The following is a 15,532-nucleotide window of genomic DNA, read 5'->3' as shown; positions in this document are numbered from 1 at the left end:
ACTAGACATAGGGAGCTCAATTAGGATATTGCAATAATTCAGAAAAGAGGTTGATGAGGGCCTGCGTGGTTGTGGTGTGAATTAGAGGGGTCAGATGCCAAAGGTCTTGCAGAGGTACAAACAGCAAGATTTACCAAATGACTGGCCATGTGGAGAGAGAGAGCAAGGAGGTGATGATAACCCTAAGATTATAAATCTGAGTAGACTAGCGAGATCATGGCATACATAACAGACACAAGATAGTTTAGAAGAGGGAAAGGTTTTAAAGGGGTAATGTAATGAGTTGAGTTTTAGACATGTTAAATTTGAAATGTCTAATAGGCAGTTTGTGATGTCTGCCTAGAGTTTAGGAGAGAGATCAGACCAGGATATACAGATCTGAGAGTCATCAATATAGAGATAATTCAACTATAGGAGCTGATGAGGTCACCAAATGAATGAAGAGAGAGAGAGAGTGAGAGTGAAAGTGTGTGTGTATGTGTGTGTGTGTGTGAGAGAGAGAGAGAGAGAGAAAGAGAGAGAGAGAGAGATTGGAGGAGGAGGAGAGAGAGAGAGAGAGAGAGAGAGAGAGAGAGAGAGAGAGAGAGAGAGAGAGAGAGAGAGACACCCAGGCCAAATCCTGGGGCACAGCCACAGTTGGACAGTTGGAGGGGAATAGGACATGGATGATGATCCAGCAAAGAAGCAGTCAGATAAGAAGGAGAACCAAGGAAGAATAATCTCATGAAAACGGATGAGAGACTTTGGAATAGCTTTTGTGGGCAGTGCCAGAGAGAATCAATTAATGACAAGTAAAAAAAAAATGTTTTGCTGTAGCTGAGTTCCCAGTTGAGATCAGATAATTTATATCTGTATTGAACTAAGTCTATATAGTTGAATGACTTTCTCCAGTTCTACAGGGGGTCACTTAAGTCTGGACAAATAAGCAATGTGGAGTTATTTCATCAAGTTCACGTGAATCTTGCAAAGCGCATCAACCTTTGCATCACAAATGATGGAAATCATATTGAAGATGTTATTTGTTAATATTCCAATTAAATAAAATGTTGTTGAAAATTTCATTCATTTCGCTTCTTGAAAATAAGCATTTTTGCCTATTTGTCCAGAACTTTAGGAACACCTTGTATTCAGCGGCAGATGAAAAGAAGCAAAGGAGAGAGACAGTAGGAATAATCGAGGGTTGAAGTTTAGCAAAATACAGGGAGCAACAAGATAAAAGGACAAGGGATTCAAGAATAGAGGACAGTAATAATATTGAGCTAGTTAACACTAGGATACAGAGTAGGAAGGGAGGAAAATGAGGCCAGGGCAGACACGGTGGCCTGGGAAACTAGGGGGGAATGAAGGGATTGGAGATCATGGTGAAAACAAAAAATGGGATTAGGAAGATCACAGAATCAGTTGATCAAGATGTCTTAGAGGCCACCTAGTCTCAACCACCTCATTTTGCAGATAAGGAACTAAGGACCAGAGAAGTCAAGTAATGTGCCCCAAGTTTACACAGATAAAAAGTAGCCGAGATGAGCTTTGACTGTAGCATTCATGTGCTATCTTATACTTATACTACAGTTATTTAAATGCCTTTCTCCTCTACAATGCAGAACTACAGAATTTGAGAGTTTGAAGGAACTTCAGCAGTCATCTAGTCCAATACATACCTGAAAGGAATCCCATTATAAAATACCTAACAAGTATTCAGCTTTTGAAGACCTCTAAGAAGAGAGACTATTTCCTTATATCAAGTTTAAGTCTGACTGCAACTTTTTAAACTGCTACCCATAACTGAGCACAGTATGCCAGTTTGACCAGGATACAGCAGAGAAGGACTACCATCTCCTTATTCTTGGAAGCTATCCCTTTGATGCAGCCCAAAAGCACACTTGTTTTTCTGACTGCAACAACACTATGGTGACATTGACTCAAATCTCCAGATCTCTTTCAGACAAACTGCTATTTAACCATACTTCCCCTACCCTGTATTTGCAAATTTGTAATCTCTATTGGGGCAGAACTTTTATTTTTCTTTATCCCCTTCAGTTCTTATGACTGCGCCTTACACAAAGTTGGTTCTCAATAAATATATGGAGAAAGAATGCTAAATAAACATATACTGTCTCTGGGAAGCCAGCTCTCATAAGTGTACTGTGTGGCTGTTTCATAAATAACACACAGGAGGCACTGGAGTTTTTGGATGCCAGCCTCTAACAGGTTCATCCTTGATCTGGTCATACAGGAAGGACAAGAAGACAGCTTTAGAGGGGTTATAATCTTACCTTATTCTAGTTTAGTCTTCTCAGAAGGACTGTTGATAATGGGAGGACCAGCTTCTACAGCATTCCCTAATCACCCTTCTTGTAAGGGTGGGTGAGAAGGGGGCAGGGCAACTATCCGTACGTTTTGATGGAGTCAATCCAGACAGGCACAGCTTGTGCATTCCCCTAAATCCCCTCGAGCCTTGATGGGGGCTGATCAAGGCATACACACTGATTCCTCTTTGGGTTCCTTCATGGTTTCCTCACTCACTGACCAGTGCTCACTTGCTCTATAGGGCAACAGACAAAGAAGGCACCTTGCCAGCATTAAGCCCACAGGTTAACTTTAGCAATATCGTCACTCTGTGCAAGCGTAGTAAATATCAGTTATGTCACCCCCATATCTCACAGTTGCAACAGGACTATCATTATGATTCTAGGAATTACTATCTAGGATCCTTGGGGCTATTCTGGGAGTTATTATCTAACACCTGGAAACTAGACATCGCCATGGCCATGGATCCTGAGAAACTGAACTCTAAAAAGGATAACAAAATCCTCCTTACTTACAGTGACACTGTAGCAAAAGCAGGTGGAGGGCACATAATACAACCAGACTCTAGCTCTGCATCTTGACTAACTTGCTTTGTAGTTTCGGTCAATTTTGCTCTATTCTGTCTATTCTTTCAACTGTAAAATGAGCAGATTGCATGGAAGAAATGAAATGAAGAGAATTAGGAGGCAGGTTATGGAAGAGAGTGCTGGATTCAAAGTCAGTGGAACCTAGTTGAACTCTTGTCTTTGCCATTTACTGTCTGTGACCCTGGGCAAGTCACTTGACCTCAACTTCTCATCATCTTTAAAACTAAAGGGCTGGACCCAGATTTTTCTAATACCCCAGTTCTAAATCTATTCATCATTTTTTGAACTTAAGTTACAAGTATCAATTACCACTTATTATCCTGCATAAGGGGCAACATAGGTGGTGGAGTGCAGTGCCAAATCTGGAATTAGGAAGATCTGAGTTCAAATCCAGCCTCAGACACTTCCTAGCTGTGTGACTCTGGGCAAGTCACATAACCCTGTCATATAACCTTAGTTCCTCATCTGTAAAATGAGCTGGAGAAGGAAATGGCAAATCACTCCAGTGAGTGCCAACCCCAAGTGGGCTCATAAAGAGTCGACCATATGAAGGATTATGACAATGTCTTTCCCTCTCCATTAAGACAGGATACTAACTGAAATGCACTAGGATCCGAGGATACCAAAAAAACAATATACAATTCTTGTCCCAGGAGCCTGTCATTTAGCATTTCTGCTGAGTAGATCGGGGCACCACAGTGCCCGTATCTTAAGCTTCACATCTGTGTGGTGGTGTAAATAGAACCCTGAGTGAGGAAAATCTGAGTTCAAATCTAACCTCAGACACTTACTACGCGATTTGCCCAGGGTCATACAGGTAGTGTTTTCTCATTGATAAAATGGGCATAAGAGCCAGGGTTGCTGTGGCGAGATGAGATGACCTTTGTGATGTGTTTTGCGGAACTTAAAGTGTTAGCTTATTAAATTCCTTATACCCTTTATACTTGCAATACATAAACTTCTATACCTTTTACACTTTTAATGCGATGGACACTCCCATTGCCCCGTTTTCTTTCCTTCCAACTTTTCCTCAGTGCTCCGCCCTTCTCCATTTATTTCTGCTCGCCTCGCTCGACTCCGCCCCCTCCCACGTGATCCCCAGGGCGGATCACGTAAAGGACGCATGCGCACTGATCCTCGCTCTCCCCTGCTCCTGTGAGAGGCCGAGGAAGGGAGTAGAGGGGTAGGGGGGGGTGGGTGCCGCGGTAGCCTCCAGTCTCGCGATACTTGCTTCCTTGCCGGCGAAGAGCGTCTGGGTGCTTGGCGTTCTTCTGGCCTTGTCTCTCTTCCCTTCTCCTTTCTTCTTGGCGCAGACTCTGGAGCGCGCGGCCCGAGCATCATGACGTCGGCCTTAGAGAACTACATCAACCGTATCCTTGAGCTGCCGCTGGGGCGGCGGCCTAGCGCCCGGTCCTCTCATTCCCCCGAAACCCTCCCCACGACTCCCCCGCCATGGTTGCGCGGGGGATCTTGAGCTGCGCCGTGTTCTCAGGCCTAGGGAGCGGAGCGGGACCTGGCGCGGCTGGCCGGGAGGGGAGGAGCGAGACATCCAGGCCCGCCTGCTGGGGCTCGGGGACCCTGGGCTGGCGCAGCTGTACCCGAGTTCGGGGACCGTGCGTCACGGCACTCTTCCTGGCAGATATTAATTGTGGTTCTTTACTTCTTAGCAGCTCCTCCCCGCCCCCCCCCCCGCCAAAAAATGTTTTCCCGTGTCGAGCGGCCTTCCCCCTCCTCACACCAGCTTCCCTCCGTGGCATCTGCAGCAGGGACCTCTGTGGTCCTCCTGGAGAGCTAGATGCCAGGGTTCGGATGCGTGACAAAATGGACAGGTCGCGTGGCTGCCTCTGGCAGAAACGGACAGAATGGCATCTAAATTGAAAACAAGAAAAGGCCTCTAAAACACCCTTAATTTTAGGGCCCAGGAAGAAAACCATTCAAAGTTTCCATCATTGATTCTTACTGACGGGTGGGTGTGGGAGTAGAGCAAATTGCTATTGCATTTGGCGGTCCCCATTTGCTGGTAACTTATGTGGTCTTTAATTGGACTCCTTAGAGGAAGTTAGGAGAGGAAAATTGTTTTAAGATAGAACAGTGCCAAAAATTGAAAAAAAAAACACTCTAAGAGTAGTTAAACTTTATAGCTGTTTTAGGGTGGAACACTCTTACCACATATGAAAGAGTGATTTTTTTTTCGAAGAAAAGCCAAAGATATAATTGGAATTGTTATACACATTGTTGTTTTTGGTAACGGTTTTTTTTTTACAGACTTTTCAGACCTTCATAATCCACTTTTTATATAGGACATTTAGAATATCTGTGCTCACCAACTGTGACAGTAACATTTCAGATTTTCTGACAAATTTAGCATTCTTTATCAGGGCTTGAGGTCACAACATATTAGACCTTCCTAAAGAAATACTTCCTTAATCCTGTTTTATCAGGTACGGTTGCTGTAATTACATCTGATGGCAGAATGATTGTGGTAAGTATTCAGTTCTGCTATTCTGTAATCCCAGAATGTTTTATTTGTAGAATACCTGTGTCACCATGAGATGGCGTGATGTTTTTACATTTACTGCATCATGAGCTTAGCATTATAGATAGAGTGTTGGTCTTGGTATTGGAAAGACCCAGATTCCAACCCTTCTCTCTTACTCCTTTTATCTGTTGGACCATAGACACTTGGCCCTCCAAACCTCAGTTCTCTCATGTGTAAAAGGAAACAATGTATTTATAAAAGACTTTCCAAACCTTCAAGTCCTATATTAATGTCAGCTGTTTACACTTTTCTCATACACTAGATTAGACGACACTCGCCTTCTGCATTCCTCTCACTCTGTTCTTAATCTTCTGCGATCTGACTTCCAACATCATTTAACTGAAATTGCCCTCTCCAAAGTGGCCAGTTATCTTCTAATTGCCAAATTTAGAGGCCCTTGTTCAGTCCTTGTCCCTCTTGACTTATACTACATTTGACACTGCTGATTACTTTCTTCCCCTGCATACTCTCCTTTCTGGGTTTTGTGACATTGTTCTCTCCTGGTTTTCCTCCTATCTACCATTCCTTTACTGGATCTTCATTTGTGTTGCGTTCCTTAATTGGGTGTTCCCTGTGGTTTTGTCCTGGGTTCACTTATCTTTTATTTCTGTCATCATTTTCTTTTCTGTTCCCCCTTCTCTATCTCACTTCGTGATGTCATCTAGATGCAAATGGTTCCCAGATGTCTATATCATGCCATAGTCTCTCTTCTGAACTCTAGTCCCACATCACCAGCTGCCTTTTTGAAATGTTAAATTATGTTCCCTAAGCATCTGAAGCTCAGTGTGTCCAAAACACAGTGCATTGCATTTTTCCCCAACCTCTCCCCTCTTTGCTGCACCATTATCCAGGCTTACAACCCAGTGCCATCCGTGATTCCTCTCACTCCACAAATCCAAACCGTTGCCAAATCTTGTTTTTTCTTCTATAACATTTCATTTTTTTTTCCAGACACACAGCTACTGTCCTAGTTCAGGACCTTATCTCTCTTTCGGAATATTATGATGTAGTCTTCAAATTGTGCTCCCTGTCTCAAACTCTTCTCCAGCTGTCAAAGTGATTTTCCTACAGCATAGGTTTCACCATGTCAGTAAACTCCAGGGCTTCCCTAGACCTATAGTTATATACTACATACAGATCACAACCCATTCACACTTTTTCCTTCTGTGCACCTCTTGCATTGTCTTCACTTTAGCCCCCCACAGGGACTCCAACATGTTGGGGGCCCTAGATCTTTTGACATTTCATCAAGCTAGGAGAACCTGTATAAACTGTCTATCACTTTAGCTGTGAATAGCCTACCTTCTCTGGTCATGCAGTTCTCTGAGTTGCCTGACTTGTGGATTGCTTAAAGGGCAATGGAAGGGCCATAGCAGGCAAGAAAAGGCTTTAATATATTGAGAATGGTACAGAAGCATCATAAAGATGCTATATTAATATGAAAATGGGTGAACTCACATAACCTATATCAAGTAAGAAACCTGAGTGGGAAATGAATATATATATTCATAGATTGTCAGAGTTGGAAAGGAACTCAGAGATCATCTAGTCTAACCCCCTAATTATAAAAATAATAATAATAAAAACTAACATTCATATTTTGCAAATATGCTTTGCAAAGTGTTTCACATATTGTCTCCTTTGGTCCTCACAACATTATGAGGTAGGTGCTCTTATCCCCATTTTACAGATGAGGAAATTTTGACTGAAAGAGATTAAGTGATTTGTTCAAGGTCACACAGCTATTATCTGAAGCAAGATTTGAACTCCGGTCTTCCTGGCTGTATCCATATTCATTCTTCTATCCACTGTGACACCTAACAACAGGTGCCTTTTGTTTTACAGATTAAGAAATGAAACCTAGAAAAGATTCTTTAAAAAATCACTCACCTAAGAACATACAATAGTTAGAAGTAGAGCTAGAACTAGAACCCAGATCTTCTGTTTTCTAATCCAGTCTTATTTCTTTTATACCCATATTTTAATTTCTTGTAGACATGGTTATGGATCTCTACAACATTTTTCCCTTGACATATACTTGGTGGTCATACTTAATCTCTTTTTGAATCCCAGAATATGTTAATTTTTTTTGTTTTGTAGCAAATATTTTTACCAATTTAACTAAGGGAGACAATGTGGCTTCATGGATAAAGGAACATTGGCAGAGTGAATAGAATCAGGAAAACTTAAAGTTAAGAAGACTTGAGTTCAGGTGTTGCTTGTAACTCATTAACTAGCCTGTGATTCCTGGCTAGTCACTTAATCTCTTGGTGTTCCAGGCAGTTTTCTTATACTGTGTACATTGTCAAATATACATGTCTTTTGCATTCCTTGAGCTAGTTTTCTCTTCTACATTAGTGAAATCACCAGTCTGAATAACAACCAAAAAATCGATTCTCCAGTAATCAGTTAATTACCAATCACAGACTCTTAGGCACTGGAGATAAAAAGACAAAAGTGAAACAGTCCCTGTCTCAAGTCTATATTCTATGTGAAGAGACAGGCAAATAGTAGAGGGTCTGCTAAGTGGTGTAGTGGATAGAAAGAACTAGGAGTCAGGAAGACAAATAGGCCTCAACACACTAGCTACATATGTGACCCTGGGCAAGTCATGAACTGGAAAAGGAAGTGACAAACTCCTCTAGTATCTTTGTCAAGAAGACCCCAAATGGGTTCTTGAAGAGTTAGACACAACTGAAATAACTAAACAACAACTCATATAGTGGAACGGAAGACCCAGGGCGGGGTGGGACAGGGGGAGGGACCATGAAGAACAGGGTCTTTTCTCAATAAAAGAGGACCATTGCTGCTGTAGAGTATAGGACATTGCTCTGGCTGGTATTTTTGTTTTGAAAATATGTACAAAAAGCATACTGGGAATCAGTATGCATACTGGGTTGTAGTCCCAGCTCTCCCATTTAAGAGGTATATAACCCTGGGCAAGTTGATTAATATCTGTAAGCCTCAGTTTTCTGATGTATAAAACAGATAAATAATAATATATGCCCTGTCTGTATGATGGAATTGTTCTTAAAATTATAAAGGTGAAAATGGTTATGAACAATAAAGCAACTATATAAAACTATAATTCAAGTATGTGATATTCTGTAGATTTTCTTTCTGCACTAGTGTTCTTATCAGTAGGAGAGACAGATCCTTTCCTTAAATATTTTGTTACTGGCTCCCAGTGTGCATTAGAATGTGAAACATTTTATTAAGTAAAGTAAAGTTAACTTGGGTTCCAAGGAAATTGTTCAAAGGAGTTCAAAGTTTTTTAAGAGTTAAAGTCTTGACAAATAAACTTCAATAGCAGGCTTTTGTTATGAAATACTTTTATGAAGCTTTTTTTTTATTTTGCTTACTGGCTTAGTTTATTAAATTTTTTCTATATTAGTATGTGGATGAAGTAATATAATTTTTTTATGAAAGTCCAAGAAAAAAATATTTCTTTCTTAATTTTAGCAAAATTAAAGGGAATATTTTTTCTGGAAAATTTTACACACAAAGAACACTTAAACAGCTTAAACCTGTTTTTGCAAATATAGTTCATGTTACTTGATACATCCAAAACATGCCTAAAATGCTATTTTTAAAAAGTTATGCATGTCTCAGTGGGCTCTTTTTTGTTTGTGATAAGCCAGTCAATGTGGGAATTGGTTACTGGTTAGTTTTTTTTTTTTAAAGCACGATTTCTCCAAATCCTAGATTTAATTTGCTTCTTTTGGCATTGCTTTCTGAATTGTGGTATTCAGATGAGGAAAACTGAACATACAGAAAATTAATAAAAAATTGAAATATTTAACAAGAACCACATAAATTTAAATTTCTTCAGAAATTCTGCCAACTCTTTTCTGCCCTCATTTAAAATTGAGTTTATTCCATGAAACCTTCCCTAACTAATTCCATCAGATTTCAGTTATTTTACAAAACATAGTACTTTTTTCCTTTGAAAAATTATAATTAATTCAGTCCTTTTTTTAAAGCTTGCTATTTTATATTTTTATTTGTGTTCATTAGGTTACCTTTAGAATGTAAATTCCTCACATTCAGAGACTTTTATCTTTATATCCCTAGCTACTCCACATCATCTTACACAAAGTAAATGTTTATCGAACTTAATGGAGTATTAGCTCTTGAAAGACAGTGACTGTACCGTCCTTGTGTAAACTCATAATAAATGACACAAAAATGTTTTATATAGTGCCTTATGACAAATCATAGCTTTTTGCAGACAGTTGGCACTCGTATTTTTTTTCCTTAGTAAAGAAAGGGTTTTATAACCTGAAATAATGGCAGTTGTAGAGGGGCTTTTTGTTTTTGTTTTTTAGCGTTAGAAACAAGAGTTTTTAATGTGTCTAATTTGCATTTGAGGGACTAGCTTTCTAGAATTACTATATATTCCGAACTTATAAATTGAGATAACCTAAAAACATTCCATTATTCTTTTCACAGGGAACACTAAAAGGTTTTGATCAGACTATCAATTTGATTTTGGATGAAAGTCATGAACGAGTATTCAGCTCTTCTCAGGGAGTAGAGCAAGTGGTATTAGGGTTATACATTGTAAGAGGTGATAATGTGTAAGTATGTTATTTTTTTTTAATCTGGGCAAATTCAAGCTATAAGTGTATATAAGAGATAACTTAATAATATATTAATGTCGATGTTCTGTTTTGTTTTTCCCCCCAAAAGGGTAATTCTCTATTAAAAGGAATCCCATAGTGAGCCATTTGTAAAGTCAATAATCATCTCCAATTCATTTTATAACTGGGTTTTTATATATTTTCCCTGTTTAAGATGAATTAGAGCTGGACTTGGGAGAGCAGTCCCATAAGCCTGCTACTGGAGAGGCACCTGAGCTGCAGTAGGGTATCTGCATTAAGTCCAACACCAACATGGGCTAAGCCCCTGAGAGTGGCTGCCATCAGACTGCTTCTGGCACCGTGGTCACCCAGTGGAGAGAGCACTGGGTCTAGGGTCATGAAGACTTGAGTTCAAATTCAGCCTTAGTGTCACACAGCCAGTAAATAACTGATGCGGGATTCAGACTTCTACCTGAATCCAAACGTAGCACAGTGCACTAAGCCACCCAGCTGCCATTTTTTGAGGGATAAAACACATTTGTCCTTTCCCCATTTTTGTAGCACCTTTCCCATTTTCCATGATCTTTCAGAATCAGCTATAAGTGACTCAGAAATCACTTCTGCCGGTGCTTTAGGTAGCTTGCCATTTGGTATTCATTGTGTAGACCATTGCATGCCTTTTAATGTCTCCTTGCTTGCCCTAATTTTAAATTCTGTTTTAACTATTTTGTTTTATCCTTCCCATTATTCTCCTTGGCTGAAAAAAGGGAAGCAAAATAAATTGGGTAGTTCAGCCTTCTTACTATTGTCTGCCAGCATGCCTTCCATGCCAAGCAGTGCCCTATGCTTTCTATGATACTTTCCCCCCAAAACAAACAAAAACATTCAAATCCCTTGTAGGCATCCTTAACTTTAATTTCCAGCCTTACTTCTTTCTGGCCTTTAGCATTGCTGACACTGTTCTTACACAACTATACCAATTTTGCTCATCTTCAGCTACCTTCCTTTGCTTTCATTTTCTTTACAAATCTTAAAAATCTGATTTAGTTGTTGATTTTCTTTTATTCTTTAGATAACTCGCCTTATCCTTAATGGACAAATTCTGTAAGATAAATTCATAAGAAAGATGTAAGCAAACTGCTATGATAGGTCGTAGGATTAGAGCTAGAAGGGATCCATTCTGTTTTTACTTTCAAAACTGGATTCCTTTTTATTTTTAGTTTTCAACATTCACTTTCATAAGTTTTAAATTGCCTTCCCCCTCCCTCCCCAAGATGGCTTGCAGTTTGATACAGGCTCTACATATACATTCCTATTAAACATATTTTCACATTAGTCATGTTGTATAGAATAATTATAATGAATGGGAGAAACCACGAGAAAGAAGAAAACAAAATGAAACCCCCAAAAAAGCAAAATGTCTGCTTCACTCTGCATTCAGACTCTATAGTTCTTTCTCTGGATGTGAATGGCGTTTTCCATCATGAGTCCTTTGGAATTATTTTAGGTCCTTGCGCTGCTGAGAAGGCTAATTCTATCATAATCAGTCATTGTATGCTGTTGCCGTGTACAATGTTCTGGTTCTGCTCACTTCACTTACTATCAGTTCATATAAATCTTTCCAGGTTTTCCTTATAGCACAATAGTATTCCATTAAATTCATATACCACAGCTTGTTCAGCCATTCCCCAATTGATGGGCATCTCCTCAATTTCCATTTGTTGGCCACCACAAAAAGAGCTGTTGCAAATATTTTTGTACATGTGGGGTCCTTTTCCCATTTTTATGATCCTTTTGGGATATAGCTCTAAAAGTGGTATTGCTGGGTCAAAGGGTATGCACATTTTTATAGCCCCTTGGGCATAGTTCCAAATTGCTTTTCAGAATGGTTGGATCATCTCACAACTTCACCAACAATGAATTAGTGTTCCAACTTTCCTATATCTTCTCCAACATTTATCATTTTCCTGTTTTGTCATGTTAGCCAATCTGACAGGTGTGATGTGCTACCTCAGAGTTGTTTTGATTTGTATCTCTCTAATCCATAGTGATTGAGAGCATTTCAAAACTGGATTCTTAAGAGCATCTTACAGATATGTATCTACAGTATATTAGGCTACTGGTCCTCACCTTCCCTGTAGCTTAACAAGCATTCCATGTAGGAATTATACCAGTGAGTAAAATGGGAAAAAATGAACTGCTATATAAATAATATAAATAAGAATAAGACTTATTTATATTAGTATTATTTAATAAAAGTATTATTTTTTTCAATATTTTGTCATTGAAGAACCATTATTGAAATTACTCTAAATGTCACTTTAGTTACCCACTGATAACATTTTGCGCAATCTTTTGACTCTGAAGTGGTGGGCTAATTTTTTCTTGTTATATCATTTCAATATGTTATGGTATCTGTAGGGTTTGATACACAATCTGCCATCATAATCTGCTTGGTTTTCTTTAATAATTACATCATTTTAAAATCTATGCTGTCTGGGAAAGAACTTGATTCTAAATTATAGGTAAGATCCTTATGTCTCTCATTTCCTTGACTTAGGTATAAAAATTATTTTGTGAAAATACTCAAATTGTTCTAAACCTCATCTCCTTTTCCCCACATGTCATCTGTTTCTATTTTGAAAGACTTCAGTATTTTTAGAAATTACCCTCAAATTCTAAAATATATTTACAGTTTTATGTATTCTTTTTTTCTTTACATTTCATCACAGTGCGGTCATTGGAGAAATTGATGAAGAGACAGACTCTGCACTTGATTTGGGAAATATTCGAGCTGAGCCTCTAAACTCAGTAGCACATTGATAAACTATATATTTTGGACTTCTGTAAATCTTCTGACTGTATAGATCTACTTATTCTGAGGTTAATGTGCAGAATTTTTACAAATTGTGATAACTATCTACATTTTTACTCATTTTGTGAGTGTTGCAGTTTGATATGTAAATTAAAATATTTCTACATTTTGCATTTTATTGTTAAGACTTTTTTATATTGTATAAACATCTAGTACTGACTAATATATTTGGGGAATTTTATAAACAAATGGTAATTTTAACATTTGATAACATACAGGAAGTCGTAAGCAGAAATTTATGCACCACTTACATTAGGTGTACATATTAACGTTAGTAGTGAGTACTGAAAAATTATCCCTAATTGTGGAAACATTTACCTGGATTTCCTCAAATTAAATTTCTTACTACTATTGACATTGGTTTATTTCTGCAACTGCTATTTTCTGATAGTTCTTATAGCTTCTTGTTGCAATGATGAATCAATCTGGGTTTAGTTGAAAGGGAGTGTGATGGGAGAGAGATTTTCACTTATATCAAACATAGGGAGTTGAAAGGTATGAGTGAGTAAGAGAGACAAGGTACAAGAATTGGTAAGCTTGATGTGAATAATTTGCCTGAAGTTTATTTTAAATATGGCCTTGTTTGGTTTAAATTATCTTGATGTTGATAAAATTCGATCCAACTTAGCAATTGTCATTTTATAAATGTCAGTAAATGAAAATTTGTTTATATCCACTTCAAAGCTTGCTGTCATTGAATAACTTGTAAACAGTTTTCTCCAAATTGAATGTCAACAGATTATTTAAAGAATGGTTAATTTTCTATGTAAGGGCATTAGTAATTTTGTGTAAATTAATCATTTGAAGTATAAAAATCCTCAACTTATAAATGGATTGTGATACAAAAGTTGTTTTAGTGATAATGAAGCTTTAAATATCTTTTGTCCCAGAAATAATGGATGATACAAAAAGTAGGTTATGTTCCTAGGTTAGCCTACAAATTCCCCTAAAGGGTTGAAATTTTTCAGTGGGAAAATAGAAAACAATATTACGTTGCATCTTGAAGAAAAGTCTTGGAGGGTAAGTATAAATGACTTAGACATTTTCAAGAACTTCAGACAAGCGTGGTAACAATGATTGTGTAATTTTGCTTTTCCTAACCTTTTGGTGCAGGTATGTTTGTATTTGTTCTTAAAGGAACAGTAATCATTTTTCAGTGTATTGAATAACATCCAGTTGCTGGGACTTGTGCTTAATCTAGATTTATCACAGCCAACTTGGTTCTGCCAAGCCCATATTAGGTTCCTCTCCAACTTGGTTAAGAACTGCTGGAGCTTGCACTTTGCTACCAGAGGCTCTGAGGAACTAGGCCAAGCTCCACACCAAAATAAGGCTTTGGAGCAAGACTTGGAATGATACTTGACACCAAGCAACAACTTTTTGGATCACAAAGGGAACAAAGAGGAGAGGGGTTTCTGCTGATAAAAGAAGGAAACTAGAAGAGTGTTAAAGAGGATGTGTATCTGCAAGTACTGAAAAAGGATAGTAGAGAACATGCATTATTCCTGTTAAAAAAGAAAGGAGATGGTAGAGGTTGGAGGTTCTTGAATTTACATAAGGTCAGTTAGTGAACCTGGTGATTGATGCGAGGAGCTGTCCACTCAGGACAGGTTGGTCACTGTGGAGCAACCATAGTGACCATGATATGAGGTCATGTGTTAGGGCTTGGTGCTCATGGCTGAGGCCAGGGCAAGACCTTGTAATGCAAGCTATGTGCTTTGTATCTTGGGAACTGCCCTCCAGGTAATTGCAAGCTAAAATGGAGCCAAACAATAAAGAACAAAAGGGAATTTTGGCTTTAATAAATTACATGATGCTGGTCAAATGTTGTGTATTAATTAGGTGAGGGGGAGTGTATGCATGAAAAGTTATCAAAGAACATTCATAGTTGTTAGCAGCTAACCAACAGTAGAACTAAAGCAACTTCAGTTAATTTACCTATCATCGGTAAGTGCAGGGAACCTGCTTGAGGTGAGATTGGACTGAAGCCTATGGACATTTTAATTGCTGAAATGCTTTCTAGAATGTCTGGCCTCTAGTTCTGTTGTTCAGTTGTGTTCCACTCTTCAGGACCCTATTTGGCATTCTCTTGGTAAAGATACTGGAGTTGTTTACCGTTTCCTTCTCTAGCTCATTTTACAGATGAAGAACTGAAGTGAACAGGGTTAAGTGACTTACCCAGGGTCACGCTGTTAGTTTCCGAAATCAGATTTGAACTCAGAAAGATGAGTCTTGCTGACTGTAGACCCAGCACTCTAGCCACTGCACCACCTAGCTGCCCTTCTGTAGTTCTACATGTCTGTTAATGGTTGTAAGCTTACTAGTTAAAATATTTTATTTACAGATACCAGCCTTGATCTGTGAAGTAGATAGTGTATTAATATTGCTTGCTAGAGAATGTATACATATATAATAGCTATGTTGGTAATTTGAGGCAGTTTTCTTAAAAGCTTTGAAAAGTTTCTGTTCGTCCACCCTCAACCCCTGTGGAAGTCAGCATTCATATGTACTCAGCCCTGTTCTAAGGGAAAGTTCAAATACCCTAAAGTGAAGTCTCTGTTGTTTTCCCTTGAAAAACAGCCTTAAGATCTTTTTTTACCTTTGGCATTGGTCAAGTTAGAGAAAAGGAAAATCAAAATAA

General features: G+C 38.6%; 1 protein-coding gene across 1 annotated transcript; it reads left to right on the top strand.

Annotated features, from left to right (window-relative positions):
• Nucleotides 1-4,102: 4,102 nt before the first annotated feature.
• Nucleotides 4,103-13,574, top strand: LSM8 (LSM8 homolog, U6 small nuclear RNA associated). Its single transcript, XM_036758645.1, has 4 exons — nucleotides 4,103-4,264; nucleotides 5,336-5,376; nucleotides 9,886-10,013; nucleotides 12,749-13,574. Exons 1-4 carry the CDS (start codon nucleotides 4,234-4,236, stop codon nucleotides 12,837-12,839), a joined length of 291 nt encoding a protein of 96 aa, XP_036614540.1. The 5' UTR covers nucleotides 4,103-4,233; the 3' UTR covers nucleotides 12,840-13,574.
• The last annotated feature ends 1,958 nt before the right edge of the window (nucleotides 13,575-15,532 follow it).

This window comes from Trichosurus vulpecula, chromosome 5, assembly GCF_011100635.1.
Source record: "Trichosurus vulpecula isolate mTriVul1 chromosome 5, mTriVul1.pri, whole genome shotgun sequence".
NCBI classification, from domain to species: domain Eukaryota; kingdom Metazoa; phylum Chordata; class Mammalia; order Diprotodontia; family Phalangeridae; genus Trichosurus; species Trichosurus vulpecula.
Note: the sequence above shows the minus strand (reverse complement) of the source record. Positions and strands in the feature narration are given on the sequence as shown.